The sequence below is a fragment of the Photinus pyralis genome, unplaced genomic scaffold, assembly GCF_008802855.1.
Source record: "Photinus pyralis isolate 1611_PpyrPB1 unplaced genomic scaffold, Ppyr1.3 Ppyr1.4_LG3b, whole genome shotgun sequence".
Classification (NCBI taxonomy): domain Eukaryota; kingdom Metazoa; phylum Arthropoda; class Insecta; order Coleoptera; family Lampyridae; genus Photinus; species Photinus pyralis.
The window spans coordinates 6,218,619-6,242,671 of NW_022170510.1; the positions used below are offsets into that span (position 1 = coordinate 6,218,619).

The following is a 24,053-nucleotide window of genomic DNA, read 5'->3' on the forward strand; positions in this document are numbered from 1 at the left end:
CCACTGATCCCCAACAGTGTCACTCTCTGTTGTATAAATGTTGAATCCATATATTATATTCATAGATGGCGCCATATAGAAATATTATTTATCAATAAAATAAACAAATCTTATCTCTTTACTTTATTTGAATTTAATTAACGTGCGCGTCAATTAGAAAGTTATATACCTACCTAATTCAGAGAAATGAAATCTCAACGTTTACAGGTTTCTTTTGCAATCATTGATTACCTGTCATTTTCTACCACCTCCCTCCACCTTCAGTTCACGATTTTCTTTGTACACAAACAACAGATTTCGAAGAAATTAAGTTATTATTATCAGAAACGGTTATGTTTCAACGAATCAAGCAGCATTTCTAGAAACTAAAAATCGATGGTGTTAACGATTTAAAAAGTGGTCTTTGTCATCATTTTCACCTTTCAACATGCCACCTGCTGTTGCAACCACTGCTACCTCAGCGATGTTTTCGTGTTAATTGTGTTTGTAGCGCTACACTTAAGAAAGAATGGCTGTACATAACTTATCAAACGTGCCAGTGAGGAAGTACAAACGAGAAACGAGCGAAGTAAGCGGGTGCCTCAAGTACATGATCTTCGGCTTTAACGTGTTGTTTTGGGTATGTCGCTTTCGTTATGGCTTGCTTACAATATTCCGTTGTAGCTACTCGGTTTAGGAATCTTAACAATCGGCGTGTGGGCCTGGAGCGAGAAGGATATATTTAATAATCTGGGGCGAGTCGCAAATGTCGCCTTAGACCCCGCTTTCGTTCTTATATGCATAGGTATGCGGGTACTGTTTAAACGTGGTCCTTTCTATGTGCAATTTACAGGTTCCGTTACATTCATTATTGGATTTACCGGTTGTGTAGGGGCACTAAGGGAGAATACTTGCTTACTGGCAGCTGTAAGTGTAATTGAATTAATAATCTTGATTGCAGTCTCAATATTTTAGTACGCTATTTTTTTATCAATCTTGTTATTGCTGGAAATGACAGCTGGCATTCTTGGCTTCGTTTTCAAGGACTGGGTAAGTAGCTACCGATAATCAAAGATTCATTAACACAAATTACTGTTACTTTCCCATTTTGTGGTATGTAATAATGTTTTTGTAGATCAAATCTCAAGCAACTGCTGGCTTTCAAACTTTTATAATTCATTATCGCGAAGATCCGGACCAGCAAAACTTAATTGACTGGATTCAAGAGGATTGGGTATGTACAATGCCACCTTTCTTCAATATTTAGGGTTTTAAAAAATTAGACAGCGAAGGAGACCAAAACAAGTACCTAATAATTTTGCCAAGTAACCCAAAGCCCAAAGGTTTTTTTATTTATTTATTATCTCTCTCTTGTTCTGGGCCCTCAACAGGCTTGCGCCCAATTACAGAGTGACTCGCATAATGTTTTGTTTCCTACATTGCATTCAATATGTTATAATAATAACGAGAATAATAATAATAGAGATTTATTACCCAACAGAACAGAACATTCCAATTACAGGACAATACATAATTAATAGACGCGCAATTATTTAGTGTAATAAGAAAAAAGAAAAAGAAAGAAACACAAGAAAAACTCAAAATCTTAACAGAACTAAACAATAACAAAATAATTAAATTCATATCTAAAAAAAAACAAAATTATAATGTGTATTCAATCCAAAATGTATAGGGACATGTATTGTATATTCACTTCAGAGAAATATTTCCTCGAATATTTCATATATCCTACTATAGAAAGGAGGTAATGTGGGGAATTTAGTGTTCTTTGTGAGGGTTGTTTAGCAACTGAAAATAATAACAAGAATTTTAATTTTCATAACATCACTATTTTTTAAATATTGTTAAAATATTCTTTTTGCCTGGCCAACTTTGTCTTGGGTAGTGTATGTTCGTAGTTTCTTCCGTTTTTACGAATTAATAGCCCCATTTCTTATCAAGAATGTACATTTTTGAAATCAGGAAAAAATGCTCTATCAAATGACAAATAGTAAAAATGACTTCCATAAGAAAAAACAAAGTTGATGATTGTTAACGAGAGACGAAACGTCAGACTTAAAATTTAAAACTCATCTTGCAGAGGGAAAAGAGTGGCCATAATAATGAGTGTGAAATATCTTTTTAAATAACTTCGGTAAAAAATAAAAACGGTTTTGCAAAATTTCGTTTTTACAGGATATCTCCGAAAGTAGACGGAATTTTTTCAGTTTCAAAACTGCCTTTTGTTAAGCATCAAAATACGCAACTTTGCCAAATTTGAACTACCTATCTCTTACAGTTTCCGAGGTGCCTATGGTGGCCCTAGAATTTGAAACGGCCTGTCAACTTATTAAAATTACATGATTATTAAAGCATATTTATCTTTCCATTGCTTTGTTACTTCGAGTTGAACTGAAGTTAGTTTTGTCGAGCCGGGCTGGACATCTATGGTTTCCAAGTTTCAAAAAAGCTTGACTCAGCTCAATTCCATTCCTAGTTTAATTTCTTTATGTTGCAAGGCTATCGACCCAATAGTCTGAAAAACCAATTTGACAGCTTGCAAAGAAGTGAGCTAATATCAGAGTAGTCGAAGCACCTCGAAATTGTTCAGCTTTTGAGTCAAAAATCAGAAAAAGACGCACACAACGGAAAAGTGAGGCAGATTTTTTTAGGCAGTTTATCAAAAAAATAATATTTTTGTTTGACCTTCGCCAAATGTCAAATTTTTTTTAAAATTTCAAATCGCACCCCTAAACAAATTATTGCATCTCCATAGGTGCGGTCATACGCAACTTAACTTTTTTTAAGTAAGAAAACCCCATTCTTTCTCTATGCACTGGTAAAAATGGATTGACATAACTGCAACCGTTTTCAAGAAATCAATTTTCAAGGTACCTTTTTCATCCGCCATTTTTTTTAAAGTCAAAATAACTTAAAAGCTATAAATTGTAGATATTGACATGTGGGTGTCAAAAGAACTGAAAATTCACGTAGAATCCAAAAATTCAACAAAAAGCAGGGGTTGCCACCTCAAATAACGAAGTTAATAGATACTTCCGGTATTTTCGGAAGTGCCACCATTTTGAAAATATTTGACAGCGATCCTCTATACGAATTTTCAAAAACCGACCTACTTCACTTTCACAGAAACTGTTACCTAAAGCTGCTAAGAAATCAACTTGTATTGTGTGTAATTGTACTTGTGTAAGGAACTTTAAATTTAACCAATTGTGTAACTTTGTTTTTTTAATACAAGCTACTTGATTTAAATCATCTTCGTCGTGAAATTAAAAAAAATTATCTACGCCATCTTCAACTTTTTATTGTTTTTTTTTAAGTTTTTTTGAATTTTTTTATTTATTTTATAAGCAATTCCAAGATAGTAAAACAGTAATCAGTAAAGTAACTATTCTTTATCATTGCAGTTGCAATGTTGTGGAATAGAGGGACCAAAGGACTGGGACAGAAACAACTATTTTAACTGTTCCTCTCGCGACATCGGTAGTCGCGAAGCGTGCGGTGTTCCATTTTCTTGTTGTAAACGTAAATCTAACGTAAGTTGAGTTAACTAGCAGTAATGGAAATGTAACGTGTTTCTTTTAGGAAGTTATAAAAAACAAACAATGCGGGTACGACGTGCGGAAACCTGGTTTTGTAAGTACGATTTAAATTTGCTTTTAACTAACTTGGTGCTTTGCAAATCTATTATTTTAACAATCTGAGGCATTGGATCAGTGTAATTCTAATCTGCTTATTGAAAAAAATCCATAAATTAGTACCACTCCTTCGTTATTTTACCCCTCTTTTTGCATATGTCCCAGTCCCTACAGGAAAATTAAGAAACTTCAATTTGCACTTGCATATTATGTAACGTGACAACCGCTCAATTTAAAATATAACATCTACCTGTATGTAATGTGCATTACTAACATTAAATTTTACTAACAACAGCCTGGTGAACGGCACATTTTCGAACGTGGCTGTCTAAGGGCCGGGGAGGAGTGGATTGAAAGTAATCTTGTGCCGGTGGCAGGTGTCACTGTAGGGATAATGGTTTTACAGGTACCTACTCTGTTACGGCAATAAACCTTTCAACAATTGCTTTGCTTTGCATGTTTAGTTTGCACCCGTCTTGCGTTTTGTGTTTCTAAGTTTTCAGTGTCCACATTTCAGAATTTTGATGTCTCGAAAATTATTTACGAAAAAGGTTGCATTCAGTCAGTAGAGGAATGGATAGAAAGGAACATGATTTCCTTAACAACGTGTGCTATTTTTATTTTATTTGCTCAGGTATGCTTTTTTTCATTATTTTGTGAATTGAGTATAATTGAAGAAAGTGAGTTCAAACTTCAGCTTAAGTAAACAGGTTACTTAATCGTAGTTTAACTAAACTGAAATTTAAACAGACTGAGCGGTAGTGCATGACTGTTGATGCTCCCCTCATCGAGTCTTGTACTGTAATTGAATTTCTAAATCTCTTTCCAGATTTTGGGAATATGTTTTGCTCAAAATTTAAGAGCTGACATATTTGCACAGAAAGCAAAGTGGCACTGACAATCAAGAACTCCCGTAGCTGTGTAGTACAATTTTCGTTGTCGCATAGCTTGGGACTCGACTTCTTTTAACCGCATTGATGTTGTTTAAACGTTTATTTCGTATAATGTTAATAATTGACATGTACATATATGTATAGTGTTAATACTTGTATAAAAAAAAGCGCTGCTATAAATAATATATTTCTATATTATGTCTTCGTGACTAAAAGAAAATCTATTTATTAATTCCAAGATTTTTCCATTGTAAATTTAAGAGAAATTTTTATCAACTTGTATCAATGGGCGTATTTGTTCATCACTCTTGTTCCAGTAACAGTTCAGGCAAACGATCTCTCTGTTTTATACACTATTTTAGTTGTTCGCGTCCTCGACCTAGTATTTGAGTAAACAACAAACACGCCCAAAAACTTTGTTCATTTTGTAACTGACTAGTTTGTAACTATTGTTGTAATAATTGTACTTGGTAGTTTGTGAAGCCAATAGTTTTGTATGAACAAACTTGACTCCTGATATTGTTAATACATTCCATTACACACGTCTTTGTATTGATGAAACAATTTTCATTATAACGTGTGATTAGATTATTTATAAAACTAGAATAAACTAACATGTGATATTTTTAATTTAATGAAAATATGGATCCTCATAATGCTGTATTGAGTTACTAACTGCCAATTTCATTTTAAATAAGTTTGTTTAAGGATCTGCCAATTTACTTTTACTTTGTGAACAATAGATCCTACGCAATTAAAAAAAAACCTATTAATTTGTTACATTGTCAAATGGTACAAAATAAAGAAAAACTTTACATTTTGGGTGTTCTTCTGACTAAGTTTCCGTGCCAATTTTTGCTAATGCCATAATGTGAGCTTAATCTTTGTAGTGTCGGTAAGTCAGTCAAATATCAATAGTGAAACGAATTCCGACCAATCAACACTTCTTTTTGATCTACTGATCAGTTGCGCGGACAATAGGCGAATCGCGCGGCTTAAAAACCGCCAATAATGTGAAAGCAGTCTTAAGGTGACATTTTGCCTCATCATAAAATTCAATTTTCCAGTTACCACCCTGTATATGCAGTATTTAATTTTCCTCGTCTGAAACTTATACGGTTTTTTGTTCAATAAAAGTATATATACTTTTCGCTTTGCGAAAATGTGAACGCGCTTGTAACAAGCGTACACAATATAAGATTTCGAGTATTAATGTTGGAATACCATGTGTGTTTGTAATTTTATTGTTGATATACACACGCTTTAATAAACATATATTAGGCACAATTTTTCATTATCTACAATTTGGCTCGGCTAACTGTTGAAGAGTGATAGCAAAACACTCAGTCTAAACACAACAACTTTTAATCTATATATACACTGCGTTCGAGATAAGAGGGTTACCCTCTTATTTGGCGAAATAAGAACAATTTGTATAAGTTTATATGTGATATATGATCTATTCGTTCCCACATTGAAACTTCCGGTATCGCTTCTGGCTTAACTGGTCATCAATGCAACTAAGGGTAACCGAGTGCGGATAGAGGTTCGTCACACGTCTGCTGCTGCTGTTATACAGGGTGCCACATGACCACATGTAAAAAAAAATTGGGTGATAGAGGGGATCAAGACAAGCACTTTTTCCAAATAAACCGAGGATCCAACATGCCTATTTTTGAGGGCCGAAAAAAAAATTGTCTCAGATAGACCGGGAAAAAAAATTTTCTTATATAATGTGCCCTGTAGAATCCATAATTTCAAACAGTTTGAAAATTGGGCTACTAGTTCAAAAGTTACAGCCCTTTGAATTTTCTTTCGCAATTGGTTTCTGGTCTATAACTTTTGATTGAGAAGTCTAATCGAAAAAGTACGAATTGTTTTGGATTCTACGCCCCAAAATTAATAAGAAAAAGTGTTTTCTCGAGAAATTTTGGTGTAGTTGATTTTTGGTAAAAAAGGAAGGTTTTACACTGCCTTTTTTTGAGACCCGAAAAAAAATTGTCTCAGATCGACCGGGAAAACAAATTTTCTTATAGAAGGTGCCCTGTAGAATCCATAATTTCAAACAGTTTGAAGATTGGGCTACTAGTTCAAAAGTTACAGCCCTTTGAATTTTCTTTCGCAATTGGTTTCTAGTCTATAACTTTTGATTGAGAAGTCTAATCGAAAAAGTACGAATTGTTTTGGATTCTACGCCCCAAAATTAATAAGAAAAAGTGTTTTCCCGAGAAATTTTGGTGTAGTCGATTTTTGGTAAAAAAGGAAGGTTATACACTGCCTTTTTTTGAGCCCGAAAAAAAAATTGTCTCAGATCGACCGGAAAAAAATTTTCTTATAGAATGTGGCCTGTAGAATCCATAATTTCAAACAGTTCCAAGATTGGGCTACTAGTTCAAAAGTTACAGCCCTTTGAATTTTCTTTCGAAATTGGTTTCTAGTCTATAACTTTTGATTGAGAAGTCTGATCGAAAAAGTACGAATTGTTTTGGATTCTACGCACCAAAATTAATAAGAAAAAGTGTTTTCCCGAGAAATTTTGGTGTAGTCGATTTTTGGTAAAAAAGGAAGGTTATACACTGCCTTTTTTTGATGCCCGAAGAAAAAATTGCCTCAGATCGACCGGAAAAAAATTTTCTTATAGAATGTGGCCTGTAGAATCCATAATTTCAAACAGTTCGAAGATTGGGCTACTAGTTCAAAAGTTACAGCCCTTTGAATTTTCTTACGAAATTGGTTTCTAGTTTATAACTTTTGATTGAGACGTCTAATCGAAAAAGTACGAATTGTTTTGGATTCTACGCCCCAAAATTAATAAAAAAAAGTGTTTTCTCGAGAAATTTTGGTGTAGTTGATTTTTGGTAAAAAAGGAAGGTTTTACACTGCCTTTTTTTGAGACCCGAAAAAAAATTGTCTCAGATCGACCGGGAAAACAAATTTTCTTATAGAAGGTGCCCTGTAGAATCCATAATTTCAAACAGTTTGAAGATTGGGCTACTAGTTCAAAAGTTACAGCCCTTTGAATTTTCTTTCGCAATTGGTTTCTGGTCTATAACCTTTGATTGAGAAGTCTAATCGAAAAAGTACGAATTGTTTTGGATTCTACGCCCCAAAATTGATAAGAAAAAATGTTTTCCTGGGAAATTTTGGTGTAGTCGATTTTTGGTAAAAAAGAAAGGGTATACACTGCCGTGTTTTGAGCGCCGAACAAAAAATTGGCTCAGATTGGGCTACTAGTTCAAAAGTTACAGCCCTTTGAATTTTCCTTCGAAATTGGTTTCTAGTCTATAACTTCTGATTGAGAGGTCTAATCGAAAAAGTACGAATTGTTTGGGATTCTACGCCTCAAAATTAATAAGAAAAAGTGTTTTCCCGGGAAATTTTGGTGTAGTTGTTTTTGGTAAAAAGGGCAGGTTATACACTGCCTTTTTTTGAGCGCCGAACAAAAAATTGCCTCAGATCGACCGGGAAAAAAATTTTTCTTATAGAATGTGGCCTGTAGAATCCATAATTTCAAACAGTTCCAAGATTGGGCTACTAGTTCAAAAGTTACAGCCCTTTGAATTTTCTTTCGAAATTGGTTTCTAGTCTATAACTTTTGATTGAGAAGTCTAATCGAAAAAGTACGAATTGTTTTGGATTCTACGCCCCAAAATTAATAAGAAACGCGAGAATCGCGATTAAATTTGACAGTTAAATACTTAAATCATGTCAATATCAATTTTACCTGGGTGTAAAGTGGGCTCAGCGCGAGCCAATCGAAACTAAGATTTTTTGCGGGAACTTTTAAATCTGTCTTCCTAGTTAAAAAACAGAGTATACCTTAAAAAGCGACCAGAAAATGTTGAATAGACTGAACAAATTGAAGCGACCAAACAACGTTAAAAAACTAACAAATTATTCAGACACGAAAAGATATGGAGGATTTGAAGTTAAATGAAAGTGTGACTTGAAGGAAGGACCTGAGAAATTGGAAGAAATTAAATAATGCGAAAAACAAAGTTGAAAAATCATTACAAGGATTTGAAGAGCCTAAAAAACTGATCGCAAGAGTTTCAATCAGACGCGTGTGATGAAATACTTTTAAAAATGTGAAAGGGGATGGATCGAACAAATCCGTTGACCTTAAGGATCAGGTGAAGTTTTTAGGTAGGTCATCATCAAGGAGTTGCCAAAGACGATGCCAATATTCTCTCATTGAGCCTTTGATTGTGTTTTTTTTACTATTTCCCGAGCTATTTCCCCTGTCTGTTAATTAAATAATGTCCAATGTTGTACAAATGGTTTAATTAAATTATACGAAACTGAGACATTGGAAATTGACAAAGGTACTTTGGTAATCTTTACATTTAGGTATAAATGCTTAACACTAGTATAAAAATAGCATGCGTTTCATGATATCAAAAAAGACTGTGGATAAAAATTTAAAATACTTTAATTATAATACGTCTTTAAAATAAAATAACTTACGTAAGAGAAATTCGTTTACATTATCACATAAAATGAATTAAGTACCTACCAATAAATAAATACAAACTATGAGTAAAACGTCAGGACCGACTGTTGGTTGCCCCTGATTAGTAAATAAGGTGGAAGATCTTTCGTTAAAGCTTCCAACCAGGCCATATATAAAGGGGGTGGAACGGATCCCTTCCGGGGCATCGGAAGTGACCTAAAAAATTGTGTTATTGTTTACGAAGACCAGATTGATTATACTCACATCACTACTAAATTGGCTTCACACGAATTTTCTAACAGCAGTTCCCTTAATCTCAAGTGCCTGTTAGTTTTTTCTTGGAGCGTCGCCAATTCAATATCCGTGATTTGGTACTCTAAATTGCAAAAATAGAATTTAATTACTTTCATAACCGCAAAACTAATTTAAAACTTATTACGCACCACTTCCGTTATCCCTGTAATCTTCTATAATCGTATCAAAGAACTCTACAGTCTTTGGTTTTGGTTTATCAGAAAGCTGTACCATTTGTAAACTGGAATAGTCTAAGCGAAACTTCGATAGCAAATTAGCCATACTGAAAGTGTAACAAATGCGGATTTGATTTGCGTGCATGCAAGACGGTGACTTACTTTCGCTCTTCCAGTTCTAATTCTTGCTTATTATTCGCTAATGCAAACACCCGTAATTTGCAATTTGACCAGCCTTGTCGTGTGGAGATGATATACGGTAAAAGCATAGTAAGCCCTCCGTCATCGTATAACCACCAAACGTCAATGGTGCCTTTACTTTGTTTCTTTTTGAATATAGTCATTGTATCAAAAACTGCTTTAGGTAATTGTTGCCCTGTGGGAGACGTGAACAAGATCTTTTCCGCGAGACCTTTCTTTTTGTTTTTAATGTTCTTGTTTAAAAGCGTGCTTCCGTTTTTAGCGGGGGCAACTAAGTCTAAAATGATCATTTTATTGGCTGTTAGAAAAGACTAGCGCTTACTAATGCTCGGATATGAAGAGGAGACTATACTTTCTGAGACGTCGATGTGTGAAATATCCAAGTTAGAATCAGCGTGCATCATCGCTCTGGATATATTTGGGAAAGCATGAGTTGAGGGGTGTTGAGACAGGGTTAGATCAGCATTGGGGGTTGTCGCGTTCTCGTCTTCTTCCAATATTCTGCTGTAATCGAGGCCGTCTGGAAGGCGCAAGATTGCTACGGCTAGTCGATTTTCAAAGGCGTTACTAAAAGCTTTCGTTAATTGAGGTTGAGTGTTTTGAAGAGGTAGTTACTGTAAAACGTTGAAGTAGGCGTTGAGCTGGTCTGTGTTGCACACTTTCCAGTCGTTTTTAAATCCCATCATCAGAACGTTGGGAATCAATTTTCCAATGCCCGTTGTTTGTAGCAAAGCTGTTGCTCCTGTTTCAAAGTCCATACCATCAACCAGGCAGTAAAAGGCCTTGACCTTTTGCTCTCTTAGGCATTGATATGCCGCTTTGGTTCTACTTGCCCGTGCACGATAACTTAATCGGTTCTGAAATACATAAACGTTTTTACCAAATTGCCTACACGCTTTGCAACATGCACAATTTTAGAGGGTAATAAAACTGAACTAATTGCAAAGTATATTTTTAGAAATAATTGCTTAACTACCCACATATTTTATAAATAATATTTCAAAATCGGACAGCACAATACAAAATTACTAAATACATACCTCGGCGATTTCTGCGATGATCAATAAAGAATTATTTTTAGTAATCAAATTGGCAAAATCAAGTAAGGGCGGTCGGGCCTGTGGTTTTCCACACAATAACAATATTTGAGGCTGATAATTTTTGACGTGTTCACCGATATTAATCAGACGGTGGGACGTCGTTAGCGCAGTTTTGTAAGTCTGAGCTTGAGTGGAGGATCCCCAGTTTACATCTAAAAATGCCATTATATTAATAAAACATTTGTTTACCTTCGTACTAACCTGGTTTTCTGTATACAACGATGAGATAGAGGGTGAGAATTACGATGAACGTAATAAGAGACGAAAGCCAGTTGATGAGAAACATGATCACGACGCACATAAGGAACCCTGCCAAGCTTAGCCATGTGTTGTAATACTATAGAAATGGTGTAATTAAACATTCTTGTAAAAAAGATTTAGCTTACTCGAAATGTCGGTCTCCATCCCAATGGTTTTATTAAAGCCGCGTGAAAGGTACAGAAATTTATTAAGGCGTACGACGCTAAATAGAAGTTCGATATTAAGGGCGCTATAGCATTCAAATCGGCTATAACAAAAAAGGATTATTAAATACGCAAGTAATTGAATCGCGAGTCTACTTACCAATTAATATAAAAGCTGCTGCTACAAAAAACGTTAATACATATCCACGATAGGGTTCTCCAGCTTTGCCGTATCCTTTAGAAAAGAAAATTAAGCCGGGATAAATCCTGTCAATTCCTAAGGCCTGGATAAGTCGAGGAACTGATAGTAAATTTGTAAGAGCTGTACTTAAAGTGGCGGCGAAGCAGCCTGCGTAAATGAATGGACCCCAACCTGACATTAATTGCATGACCTATAAAAATAATATAAATCAATACGTACATTTTTATTCAACTATCCTAGGAGGTTGTTTCTTGGGTAAAACGGCTCTTTTTGGACGCGAAACGGATGCACTTTTTAAAGCACGAAAGCGAACAGTGCCCTTCGCCTTTACTGACTTTATCAAAATAGTTCGAGAACTTTGACGTCGCATTTTTTGCACAATTTTGACCAACAAAAGACGTCTCCACGATTTTTGTTATTGAAATTGAGTCGAATTTGGGGAATCGATGTGGAGGAGAAAGGTAACACGTGTGCTAGCTGAGTAGTGGTCGAAAAATCTCCACTTTTCCAGACTTTTTTCAATTTTTCGTAAATATTGCACGAAAAATCGTCTATGAAGAGGATAAAACTTCCTACAATGTGCGATCAAAAATAGCTCTGTAGCTCCAGCAGCTTTCGAGATACAGCCTTTCAAACATTAAGTAAATATTTTTTCCAAAAATTGTCTAAACTCATAATTAGAATATGGGCTTCTATACTCATCCCGGGGAATTTTTTTGTGTACTCTTTGGGGCCGAGTACTTTAATTTCCGAGTCAAGTAATGTCATTTTACTGACGAGTTTTTTCTAGAGTTCTGTATCAAATTCCACCCGAAATCATATTTTAATATAAAATTTCAATTTTTATATACAGGGTGGCCATTTGAAAACGAAACAGAGCCTATTTTGGGGACCTCAAAACATTTATGAAAAAATCCTCGGACCCGTCAATTTTTGATTTAAGGGGGAACCATTTTTTTGCTAGTTTCGCCTCCCTGAGGGCAAAGCCATAGCGGGGGTGACAAGCGCCCCCAAAATTTTAAATCGAATGGGGGGTCGAGTGATACCTTTCGACTTCCATTCAATAATACAGGTTTTGTTCGAACCTTTTCCGTACATTTTGAAAAACTTCTGGTGTAATTTGACGACATTCATCAATTATTCTTTGTCGCAAGTTGGCTGACTACCATAAATTGTAGTTTGGCCTCGTAAAAAAAAATCTAACGGACTTAAGTCCGGGGAATGAGGAGGCCATTCAATAGCTCCTCTTCTTCGAATCCATTGTCCTGGAAACGTTTGGTCCAAATATTGACGAACCCTTACAGCATAATGAAGTGGCGCACCATCTTGCTGAAATACTAGGCGATTTTCCAAGTACTCGTTATTTTCTAGTATAATACTCGATGAATCATATTTTCTAATAACTCCAGGTACATTCCTCCTGTTAAATTGCCAGGTAAAAAGAAGGGGCCTACGATATGGTTACCAAAAATGCCAGCCCAAACATTCAATTTTTCAGGATTTTGTGTACATGCACCTCACGAACTATTCTGGGATTTGAATCAGCCCAATAGCGACAGTTGTGACGATTCACAGTACCGTTTAGGAAAAAGAACGAGTACGAGATGTATTTTGTACGGATGGAACTTGTGTTTTTTTAAATATCTTCTGAATGCTGTTTCTAGTAATACCAGACACGATTGACAATTTCCTTGTGCTCAGTGTGGGATCTTGCACAATATGGCCTGAAATATCCACTTCTGAAGCTTCATTTACTACTGGGTTATCCATTTCACGTTTTTTATTAACCACAGACCCAGTTTCCCTAAATTTTTGAACCAATTCCAAAATGTACTTACGACGGACCTGTCGATTCTGGTGTTGTAGATTAAACAGAAATTATTTCAAATCTTTCAGCAATAAACCATTATCACTGTTCAATGTACGGATTTTGCAACTAAATAACGACTATGATCTGACAACAGTAATTGACAATCACTATTAAACTTCAAAATGCTGCTCTATAATACCTACGAGACACGAGTATTAAAAAGAAAAAAAAACAACAAGTACGGTTCAGAATGTAGGAGAACAACATTTTTGGTATTTATTGTTGTCTTTATTTTTGTTATTTAACTCATTCATTTACAAGCATTTTTTTTCATAAGAAAATGTTGCCACGTTTTTGTAACTTTTATTAGCCCCTGTATCGGCTAGGCAAATTAGTAGCGATTTAAAACGTAAGGGTCCACATACATACCTACCCCCATTCGATTTAAAATTTTGGGGGCGCTTGTCACCCCCGCTAGAACTTTGCCCTCAAGGGGGCGAAACTAGCAAAAAAATGGTTCCCCCTTGAATAAAAAATTGACGGGTCCGAGGATTTCTTCGTAGATGTTTTGAGGTCCCCAAAATAGGCACTGTTTCGTTTTCAAATGGCCACCCTGTATAACTTTAGATTAATGCCAATCTGTCAGTGATGACAGGAGTCATTTAAGACATTTATCGTGTCACAGAGACACATTACACATCACACACATTACACATTACTGGCGAGGAAAATGTCATTTTACTGACAAGTTTTGTATTACATTTTACCCAAAATCGTATTTCAAAATTATCCTGCAAAGAAATCTTATATGTCAAAAAAATCTACTAATTCGAAGTGCGATTTGGTATTCCTAATCCCTTCACGAATATCGTTCTCTTCATCGCACGAAAACGTTCCTCTCCACCCCTCATTCCGCTGAGAAAATAGCATGAAAAGTTGACGACAAATACAAAACGTTTTTCCGAAGGCCCTAGGTTGTAGTGAGGGTTAATTCTGGGTCAATTTTTAAACGGGAAAGGTGGCAAGTCACGTAAAGTTTTAAATGATCAGATTGGTCCTCAACAATGAATAATAGAAGATAAAAAAATGAGATTAAATTTCGCATCAGGTGGTCAAGAATTAATTCGTAGAATGAAATCATTATCTTCAAGTCTGCCTACGATGGAAGAGAATTACTGTTCATATTTTTGAAATTCGGGGTTGCAAATGTAAAGAAGTTATATCTAGTTTAATGTGCACGCACTAAATTAAACCATTAAACGCAAAATTGTCTCCTATATTGAAAAGCACTTAAAATACTCTATTTTTGGAAATTGCGTAACCCTAAACTTACGAGCAATTAATGGTCGAGCCATAAACGCACCGTATACACAATTAGTAACCAATTAAGTTAGATTGTATCAAAACGAGACAAAGACAACCTTGCCTTTAATAGATAAAATGGTATTTAATATGATATATCTACGTACTTCCATCACGCGAAATACCTTTTAGTCAACGCAAATAAATGGTACACCTAATCTCTGCAAAAAAGGTGAATATGTACCTAGTCGTTACCGACTTACCGAATAACTGTTGAAAAGTCCATAGTGGCAGCTTAAATCGGAAACACACTGTGTTAATGTATTGTTGGCCAAATCAGCCAAACTTCCACTTGCATCTCTCATTGCTGCTGCTCCAGCAAAGAAAACGAACGTGACGTATGAAATCATAGAAATTAATAACGCCAAGAGGGTTCCTTTTGGAATGGATGACGCCGGATCCTAAAATTGATAATTAATTTCCAAACTCGTTAAACGCATATAATTACTTTTAAATCTCCAGAGATATTAGCACCAGCTTGAATCCCAGTAACCGAAGGGAAAAAGACCGCAAATACTTGGAAAAAGTTATAACTCACGTTCTCTTGCTTCCTATACATTGGACCCCAATTATCCTTTAAAACTTCAACTGAAACAGATTATATTGCGTATAAATCGAATTGAATTCAATGTTTTCGAGGTTTTATGTTGTCGAAATTGTGCGCAGTTCGTTTCAGTTCGCCCTTGTTGGAAACCGCAATTCAACCACCCTCGTGCCTCCACAGTATTTATCTTTTCAGTACTCAAATTCGCTTGATTGGTAACTTTGTCCATTAATTCAAAATTTATTAGAGCCCGTAGTAGAAGAGGCGCACAACTAATATGGGTCAACTAATAAATTGTGCGCAATTAATACGATATGAAGATTTATGACTTGTTGCTAGTTACTCACTAGAAACATATCTGAATGGGGTCAATTAAGTAATTGGGTTACTAGTAATCTACGTTGGAAATGTGAAAAAATCAATGTTGGTGTACTTAACCAAGAAATTGTGCTCCAATTATGGAGATATACAAGCCAACCATGCAATTATGTGGAATGCTATAAAATTGACCGTTTCAAGAGTAATGGTCTATGAAATTTCAAGCGTCGTTACTCACAGGCTACACTTTTACTGGATATGCGACTTACCTACGTGCAAGTGAGATTTAATGCTATAGAAGGGCATAATTTTAAATTATGCCAAAATCTGCTTGACTCTACATTCAGTAAACATTTTTCTCACACCTCCGTTTTACATTTAACTCTAATTTTTTTATTTCAAATTAAATTCGCATCGCTCGCCTTGGACGCCTGAAATTAACTCAGAGTAACGAGCTTAATCGCCGATTTAATTTGTAAAAATGGAAAACTAATTAAGAGTATATTACGCTTCATGCAAATTTCAGTAAATTAAAATCTGTACTGAGCCGAATGATTCCCTGATTATTAGATATAGAGATTAAAAGTATTGATTGAGCTGAAGCATCTTTTCAGTTGTAAAAAGTATAAATTTCGCGGTTACGGTTTAAAGTTTAGGTTATTGAATTAATGGGTTGAACTGCGTTCCCAAAAAATCAGTATTCGTTTTGCAAGAATGACGGGCAAATTATTGTCTAAATTAAAAAATGTATCAAACGCATACTTTGGTGGACCGTGACAGTAGGATCCACTGATATCGTACATCGCTAGTGAAAGATTTTCAATAGCTGCCCACTCGGGGAGTATACAGGGTGTGCCTAAATATGATGTAACCGGATATGTTACAAACTATTGCATTATGAAAACTTCAAAATCAAAAATTAAGTTTTTTTCATATTTATGAAACTATGGGGCCTATACGCGACCGGAAAATGTACCAAAACCGATAAAAAAAAAAATTTTGATTATCCATGCAGTGCCCAAGATAAGGATGCCTACGGGTTTCTCAGAAACCATAGAACTTAAGGCGATGGTTCTATTAGGGAAAAGTTGTGCAATTACACAATCATTATCATGTTGTAAAGAAAATCAGGAAATTCTGACTATTTCCGAAGATGCCAGAAAAACCGAAATTTGCCAGATTTTGTTTTTATTTTTTTCTGGCGTTGTAGCATTGTTTATTAGGAATCAACGATGTGCCGGATTAACCATTAGGCAGAGTAGGCAACGGCCTGGGGGCCCTGCGAAAAAAAAAGCTTTCTAATGACGTATAAGATGACATACTTAAGTAATAAGTTGCCATTAAAAAAAAATCAAAACGGCGGTCGCACTCAAAACTCAGTGGGATAAGCCCTTGTCCAAACAATGTACGATCAAAAATCAACTACCTATCAAGATTATTTATTGTAAACGTTAACATTAACGTCTGATGGAAGAGTTCCAGACTCACTCATGATATAAGCAAAGAGAAATTGAAATCAAAAGCAAAATTTTTAACGTACAAATTTTCTTGACGTTCAGATTTTCTGCTTTCTCTGGCGTCGAAAACTATGCTACTTCAATTGAAATTTTAAAAAAATGCATCAATTTTATTTTTTGTTTTTAGCAGTAGGTATAGAAGTTGTATTTAATACTTGGCTAACGGCCATTAACATACTCACGCTCTTACAATAGCTCGGGCTAACGCCCTCGTATGCGCAATTGTCGCATTCGTAAGTTAATGAGGCCGTTATCACACTGATTAAATAAATAAATATTACACACCTCGTTTGTGGAATAATTGCAAATCGAAACGTTGTAATTTTCTTGTCTATATCTCAAACGGTTTGAGCATGAGAGCTTTGGCCCCATCTTTAATAGCAACCCTGTATAATTGCATTGTGTATTTTCAAAAGTAAGAAAGAAAATGGTTTTTACTTTTTGTATTGAGAGTAACATTCGCAACTTTCCGGACGGCATCATTTTGGGGATAATTCTTGCAAAAAACCACGTAAAAAATAGCAACGTAAACGTTTCCCCTTACTTTTCTCATATGTAGGTAGGTACATAAACAAATATCATTTTTTTGTTAACAGCTTCTTATTGACAACGTTAATATCAACTTACAATTCTCACTGGAATTCACTGGAATTCTTTTTGAAAGTTACTGGAATTCAATGGAATTCTTTGGAAGTCAACGAAATTATTTTGCAGTTTTGGAAGTCTTAATCTTCCTTTCTCGATTTTGTAAAAAATTTCTCGACGAAACCCGGAGTTTTTTTCTTTGTCGCACCTCGGCTTAGGGGCGTGCTCTTTTGAAGTATAAATTTTGGAAAAATATTTACAAAATCAGAAAGAGCATATTCAAAGAAAATTAAAGAAGAAACGCAAGTATGTTTGGAAAAAATGTTTTGGTCCCTTCTACCTCTCATTTTTTAGTTAATTTTCAACTTATTATGGCTCCTTTTTCCGTCCGTCCGTTCGAAGCTTTAACTACTCAAACACTATTCAAAATGTTTTGCGCAATGCCAACTTTCTTATTTATGGAAATTTTTTTTAGAAATTTTAACCACAGATGCTTCTATAGTCCCTCTCACCTTGACTTTACAGTACAATGTCTTTTGCTCAACAATGATGCCAAACGAATATGATTTGTAGAAAATGAACAGCCTGGCTTCGATTCCTGGCGGATGCAGAATTTTTATAAATTTTATATACAGAGTGGCCCAACGAGAAGTATACAGAGGGCTTTTAGAGTATTAAATTTAGAAATTTCGAAAAATCCTCGAACACGTCAATTTTGTATTCGAGGGGGACAACTTTTGGAATACAAATCATGAACCCAAGTTTTCACCCCTGTACGTAGGGAGCTTAACCCCTAAAATTTTAAATGGAAGCCTAGGCAAATGGCACATTATTTGAAAGCCAATTTAATTGTGATTACTAATCTGTTTTGCTTTTTAAATTCTATTGATTCGTTTCGGAGATATTCGCATTTGAAATGGTTTTTTCCCCTAATTTAAGTCCTTTAGATTATTTCTTGTGGGGATATTTAAAGAATAAAGTCATGTTTATTATTTATGAAAACCATTCGTAAAGTTTAAAGTGAGGAGACTGTTCCAGCAATACATGGCATCGTAATATCCATAGTGAAATCACAGGATTACAACAGTGCATGTTCATTTTTAGGGATTTACATGACGTTAATTTAGGACGCTGTAGAAATGGTAGCAAACTGAAATTGCACCAACTGATTTTTTGGAAAGATTTAATTTTTTTCTCGGTTTCTATCTGAAATTATTTAGGATGCGATTGTAGTTAATTATTTATCGTATCTATCAGTGTGCGCAATTTCAGTTTTCTAACATTTCTAGGACGTGGGAAAACATAGGGGTCCCAAATTAATATGTAAATCGCTAAGGGTAAAACTAAAAAGACAGGCACGGTATAATCGGCACACAGATAGACCATGACTTAGGAGAGAAGTAATTAAATTTTGGGCTTCGTCGGTTAATCCCCTTTCATAATATAACCGTGAAATCACATTTCTCTGCAAAATATGCCACTATCGTTTAAATAATGTTCCGGCGAATTAATTTTGAAAAACACTCGGATGTGTAACTTTAGGTTGAAGGGGCCATATTTTACAATAAACTTCATTCGCTACTTTTTCATTCCTTAGAGGTGTGGTTCCAGGGCCTATAATTTTCAATGACAGTGACTGGAAACTGGCAAAGCCTTTTTTCCTTGAATTTGGGGCTGCAATTTTTTTAGGTTTGATTTACACCAAACTACATTGAAGATTCGTCGTTCGCTCATTCGCTAATTTTGATTTAAAATGACTAAAATTAAAGCAACTGGTTCGACCAACAGTGCTAATAAAATTAGGACAGTTTTTCATTCCGGATGGGATTTTTGCCAAATCTCAGTCAAAAGAAACTCACGCAACACTTAGGTACTTGCAATGAATAGGTATATTACTCCCCCTAACACATCATTACATAACGCAATCCCAAAAATGTGCAATTATGAAAACAAATAGCTAAACATAATGCAGTAATTTTTAAATGACTGCAAATAGTTAGTCCTTGCTGGAGCATATGCACATTACTAAAAAACAACATATGGTAATGAGTGCTTTATTAAAAGCATTGTTTTCGTACTTCCGAAATATAAGCGTGAGAAAAATATGCATATCTGGAAAACAATGCCCAGGATCTGAAAATTTACAAATGAATTACTAATTTTAGAAGTACCTGAAATTGTTAGGTACTCGATTCGACATTTGTGCACCAGTTTTTTGGAAAAGAGACAGCCACATTTGAATTAATAAATCATAAACAGTAAAAGTAAATTAAATACGAAATCATACTGGAAGGTTTATCTGAACTTTGAAAGATTATGCCCTTTTCTTTATCGGAATCAATTTTTTTAATATACCGTGTGTCACAGGGAGAACGCACCATAGGGAAACAGAATTAATGTATTTTTTCGCCAAGGATCCAGCAGGCCTTTGAGGTGTATTTGAAGTTATTGCGCTTGCCTGATGCTAGAAAGAGATTGGAGTAGAACGTTGAACGCTAATTTCAAAGTCCTTGTCAAGGTCCTTGTGGATCCTTCGCAAAAAATATATTGCCGTTTCCCTATTGTGCGTTCTACTTGAGACACACTGAAATAACTAAAAATTCTTTACAAAATCTGTTGGCTTTGGAAAAAATACACAGTGTGTAACAATTACAGAGTGGGAAACGTAATTCGGCATCTTCAACCTTTGGACATTCCCAAATCATTCTTGTATACAGGTTCTTGATACAGTATTTATCAATCTTGACATAAGCATGAAATCCTTTGGCACTGTCGATACAAATGGTCTTAAACCGTCCTATGATTAAAGTTTTTGAGCAAGGTTCATTCAATGAATATCATTGTGATTCTGCGGTGTTGTCGTTTTGGGGGAATAATCAACGTGTTACCATTGAATTTTCAGAAAATATCAGCTTCAAGAATCGCTTATAGGGGAAATATATGTTACTGCAACAGAGTTTTTAAATTAAATCAAATAAAAATGGCCATTTCATAACCATCCCCGAGGAAATGAGATCTGCTAAATTAGAGAAAAATTGGATTCTTCAAATATTTCGGATACTATTTGGTTAAAAGAAAACAAAAATGAATAGAGTGGCAAAGAATAGCAACAGTTATTTGTTGTACCTTATGGTTCTATAGAAATATGAGAAGTTTTCATTTTTTTAATGATAACCATAGCCTTAATACAATTACCTTGTTGATTTTTTTCTCTACTCATTAATAGCGATACATTACACAAAAGGGCAAATGTTGGTAACCAAGGCCTTCTATGAATGTCAAAAATAACTAATGAAGTTTCTGAGAAAGTATGCACAATAGCAAAATCACAAACAATTGTTCTTAACGAGATGTGAAATTGTTATATGAATAAATTGTTGGTAAGCTTAATAATAAACAAAAATATACTACCTATATAACACCTCATTACGAGAAGAATCTTGTGCAAATTTATTTAAAAAAAAGTAAATAGAAAAACCTAGATTAAATTATGAGGTTCGTCTTCTTAATCCCATGGAGGTCGAAAAAGAATTAAAACGAAAACGCAAAGAGACTTGTAATATAAACGGACAAGTTTTCTAAAACCTGTCGAATAATTTACAATTTATTCCCACTCTCTTGTGATATTATTACAGACAATGGCGGAATATTTCAACTGATCGATAAATTAATAAAAAAATCAAATTTTATCAAAATAGGAATCTACCGTTTTTAGTGATTTTTGGTAGGATTTTTGTATAAAAACCTTTTTTGCTAGAAGGCATTTTTATATTCCTGAAGAGATCGATAAACGAACCCTGACTAAAGATATTGGGAATTTTTTTTCCCCCATTAATTGTAAAATTATAATTTCAAGTTCAGTAATCCCAGTCTTTTGTGTGGGTTTTAAATTGTATACTTAGCATCCAGAGGAGTGTAAGTTTATTTTAATAGAATTTTGTACTAGGTGTTTGATTATTTGCGGATATAATGATCTAGATTAGATTAGAATTGGTCGTGATCACGAGATAGGCTTGAATTTTTTATTTTAATGCTATTATTTTAAAATTTATTGAATGATTGAATTAAGAACAATAATTAACGATTACAAACAAGCATAAGAAACACCGCAATCGGTTCTTTTCAGCATCACAGAATCGTTTCAAAGATTCGTGATTTCTTTAATTATAGTTCTTCCTTCAATAAATAGATAGCGTTTATTTTCAAAACCCAATATCCTGGAAACGATTGAATTGAGATACATTACATGGTTCTTACAAATTTTGCTTAAAATTGGAAGAAGAATTGAATGGAATAATATACAGGGTGTTCCATTTAAAAAAATGCAATTTTGGTATGCTACCCCTTTATGATGAATCCTGTGTAATTAAACTTATTACTGCTTAGTAGACATTGAAGAACCCCAAAACTTTTGTATAATTTTTTGATATCTTGTAGGTATATTTTCTTCGATAAACGACCGTTTCCAGTCTTGTCACTAGCCTGTATTTATTTGTATTAGAAATATTAGAATACACAATTTAAGATCCCTTTGTATAGGTACTCGTTTTCCAAATTAAATAGAGGAAATTTAATATAATGCGAACAAAGGAAGCGTATAGTTACGAACATTAAAGTGCTTTTAGTCCGGCATCGACTGCTAGTTGTAATTGGCAGGTAATTAGAAAGTTCTACTATGTAAATTTTACACAAATTTTACTCACAGCTAAATCCTGAGAATCCTTTGGCCCTTTGCTCGTCAGTGTGGGGTCCTATAGACGCCCCAACTAAAAAGTCAAAAATTGCCCCGACAATGATTGCGATCAGAAAATTTTGCGCTTTCGATTCCCATTCCATGCCAACCGCACAAATGAATATCATCACCAAAATGGCAACAACACCAACAATTCTAACGTCATTAATTGCTCCGTCGATAATTTTCAGATCGTATTGAGAAAGTAAGTCATTGAGAGAGTTACAAAATCCTATCGTATTCATCGATGCAGCGACGGCATTTGCGAACGCAAACACAATTCCAACCGACGCTCCAAACTCTGGGCCGAGCGATCTTGAAATAATGTAGTAAATTCCACCTGGAAGTTGCTAATATTACGCATATTGTTAATTGTCACAAAAACGGTCTTAAGTACCCCCTTTGACTTCTCCATTCGTGCAGATTGCGGATAGCGAAAGAGTCGTGATAACGCAAACGATCGCAGATACACCAATAATGATGAGTGAGTGTCCTAGATAGATAATGCAATTTAGGTATTTAGGTCAAGGGAAGTAAAATAAAACGAGGATGACGACTTACGTACCTACTCCCGATTGGGCAACTATCCAGGATAATCTAAGGAACAGCATAACACCCCAAATGTTGAGAAGGCACGGAATGAGGACGCCCTGTATCCAACCCAATTTGATTCCTTCATGATGACTAGGGGCTTCCAATTGAATTTTTTCATCCGCATTTTCTGGGCCAGCACTTGCTTCCTATTAAAAACGGATATTAGTAAGATCAATCTTTTATTAGTAGAGATCTGTTTGCCGGCGCTCGTGCGTCGCAAAGGTTCTCATAAATTTTCAAACCCTTTGTGTACTTACTGAACTTCCTTTTAAACATGTTTACATTGTAAAATCGCGAGGAAGAATCAATAAAGTTAGCAGTACATATTCTCGAAAACATACTGCTTTCACGCAATGATCGTAGACTGTGGGCATCCAATGTCATGTTTACAAAAAAAAAGGGAAAAACACGCAATGGATCGTTAATTTAGTATTTTATCAAACATATATGGAATGAGTTGGCTATTGACAATAGCAGAACAAAACTTGGAGCGTTCATAGTGACAAACAAGGGCTAAATAAAAAACCTGTTTAAATTACATTAATTTTTGGAATTCTATGATATAGGCCACAATGTCTCCTAATTATTTAAAACTCGGAACCGATATCAACACATAAAGGAAAGAAGGAATCCGAAAGGTGTGCATCCCTACACCCAACAGCCTCCTGACTGGCAGAATTACCAATCTTGTATATACTGTGACGGTTCTCAGCAATCGAAGATTTGGGGAAGTTTGCGAAAATGAGCCGCAAAGAAGAAGCGCAAGCGATTTATGGTGTTAATGGAAGGAAGAGTTGAGGAAATAATCGCGAAGGGGTTGTTAAGAAAATAGGCGTGATGGAAAGAAGTGTGAAGACTAGGAGGAAATCTGGAAAAAGGGGGCGCAAAAAGATCGCGCCAAGAAAGACAACAGGAAGAATGAAAAAGGATTTAAGGCACGGTATGGGAGTCGAAAAATTGTGAAACTAAAAGCTACAGAAAAGAAATTTGAAAAAGGAAATTATTAAGAGAGAAAATTTGAAAGAAGCACAAAAAGGACGGAAACATGGGAAACGTGCGAAGGAGAGTGTCCTAAAGGATGTCGTAATAGAAGGAAGGCATCATGAAAGATATGATGACGGAGGTAAAAAAAACGTTGTGAAATGATGAGTGAAAAGGGCGTCAAAAGTGTCTGCTGAAGGCGAGCAGGAAAATGGATTAAAACAGAGGACGTTAAGAGAGAAGCAGTAATTG

At 35.1% G+C, this 24,053-nt stretch overlaps 2 protein-coding genes across 3 annotated transcripts in view; one reads left to right on the top strand and one right to left on the bottom strand.

The window, feature by feature from the left end:
• The first annotated feature begins 264 nt into the window (after positions 1-264).
• On the top strand, positions 265-5,156 carry LOC116167090 (tetraspanin-5). 2 transcript variants are annotated; one of them, XM_031482330.1, is made up of 9 exons: positions 265-619; positions 664-784; positions 833-906; positions 955-1,029; positions 1,115-1,213; positions 3,405-3,533; positions 3,583-3,633; positions 3,931-4,041; positions 4,465-5,156. In XM_031482330.1, exons 1-9 carry the CDS (start codon positions 509-511, stop codon positions 4,531-4,533), a joined length of 840 nt encoding a protein of 279 aa, XP_031338190.1. In that variant the 5' UTR covers positions 265-508; the 3' UTR covers positions 4,534-5,156. The 2 variants fall into 2 exon arrangements, with proteins under 2 accessions (XP_031338190.1, XP_031338189.1); XM_031482329.1 differs by lacking the exon at positions 3,931-4,041 and adding an exon at positions 4,153-4,269.
• A 3,786-nt stretch (positions 5,157-8,942) lies between these two features.
• LOC116166612 (bumetanide-sensitive sodium-(potassium)-chloride cotransporter) overlaps positions 8,943-24,053 on the bottom strand; it is a 40,061-nt gene continuing 24,950 nt past the window's right edge. The window contains exons 3-17 of the mRNA XM_031481608.1: positions 22,792-22,966; positions 22,624-22,719; positions 22,198-22,566; positions 14,979-15,118; positions 14,734-14,931; positions 11,317-11,548; positions 11,139-11,260; positions 10,954-11,089; positions 10,693-10,904; positions 10,268-10,509; positions 9,975-10,219; positions 9,614-9,929; positions 9,425-9,558; positions 9,246-9,357; positions 8,943-9,197 (exon numbers count right to left, since the gene is read on the bottom strand). Of these exons, the coding sequence (XP_031337468.1) occupies positions 9,062-9,197; positions 9,246-9,357; positions 9,425-9,558; positions 9,614-9,929; positions 9,975-10,219; positions 10,268-10,509; positions 10,693-10,904; positions 10,954-11,089; positions 11,139-11,260; positions 11,317-11,548; positions 14,734-14,931; positions 14,979-15,118; positions 22,198-22,566; positions 22,624-22,719; positions 22,792-22,966 (2,865 nt within the window). The 3' untranslated portion in view covers positions 8,943-9,061. The remainder of the gene's footprint in view (positions 9,198-9,245; positions 9,358-9,424; positions 9,559-9,613; positions 9,930-9,974; positions 10,220-10,267; positions 10,510-10,692; positions 10,905-10,953; positions 11,090-11,138; positions 11,261-11,316; positions 11,549-14,733; positions 14,932-14,978; positions 15,119-22,197; positions 22,567-22,623; positions 22,720-22,791; positions 22,967-24,053) is intronic.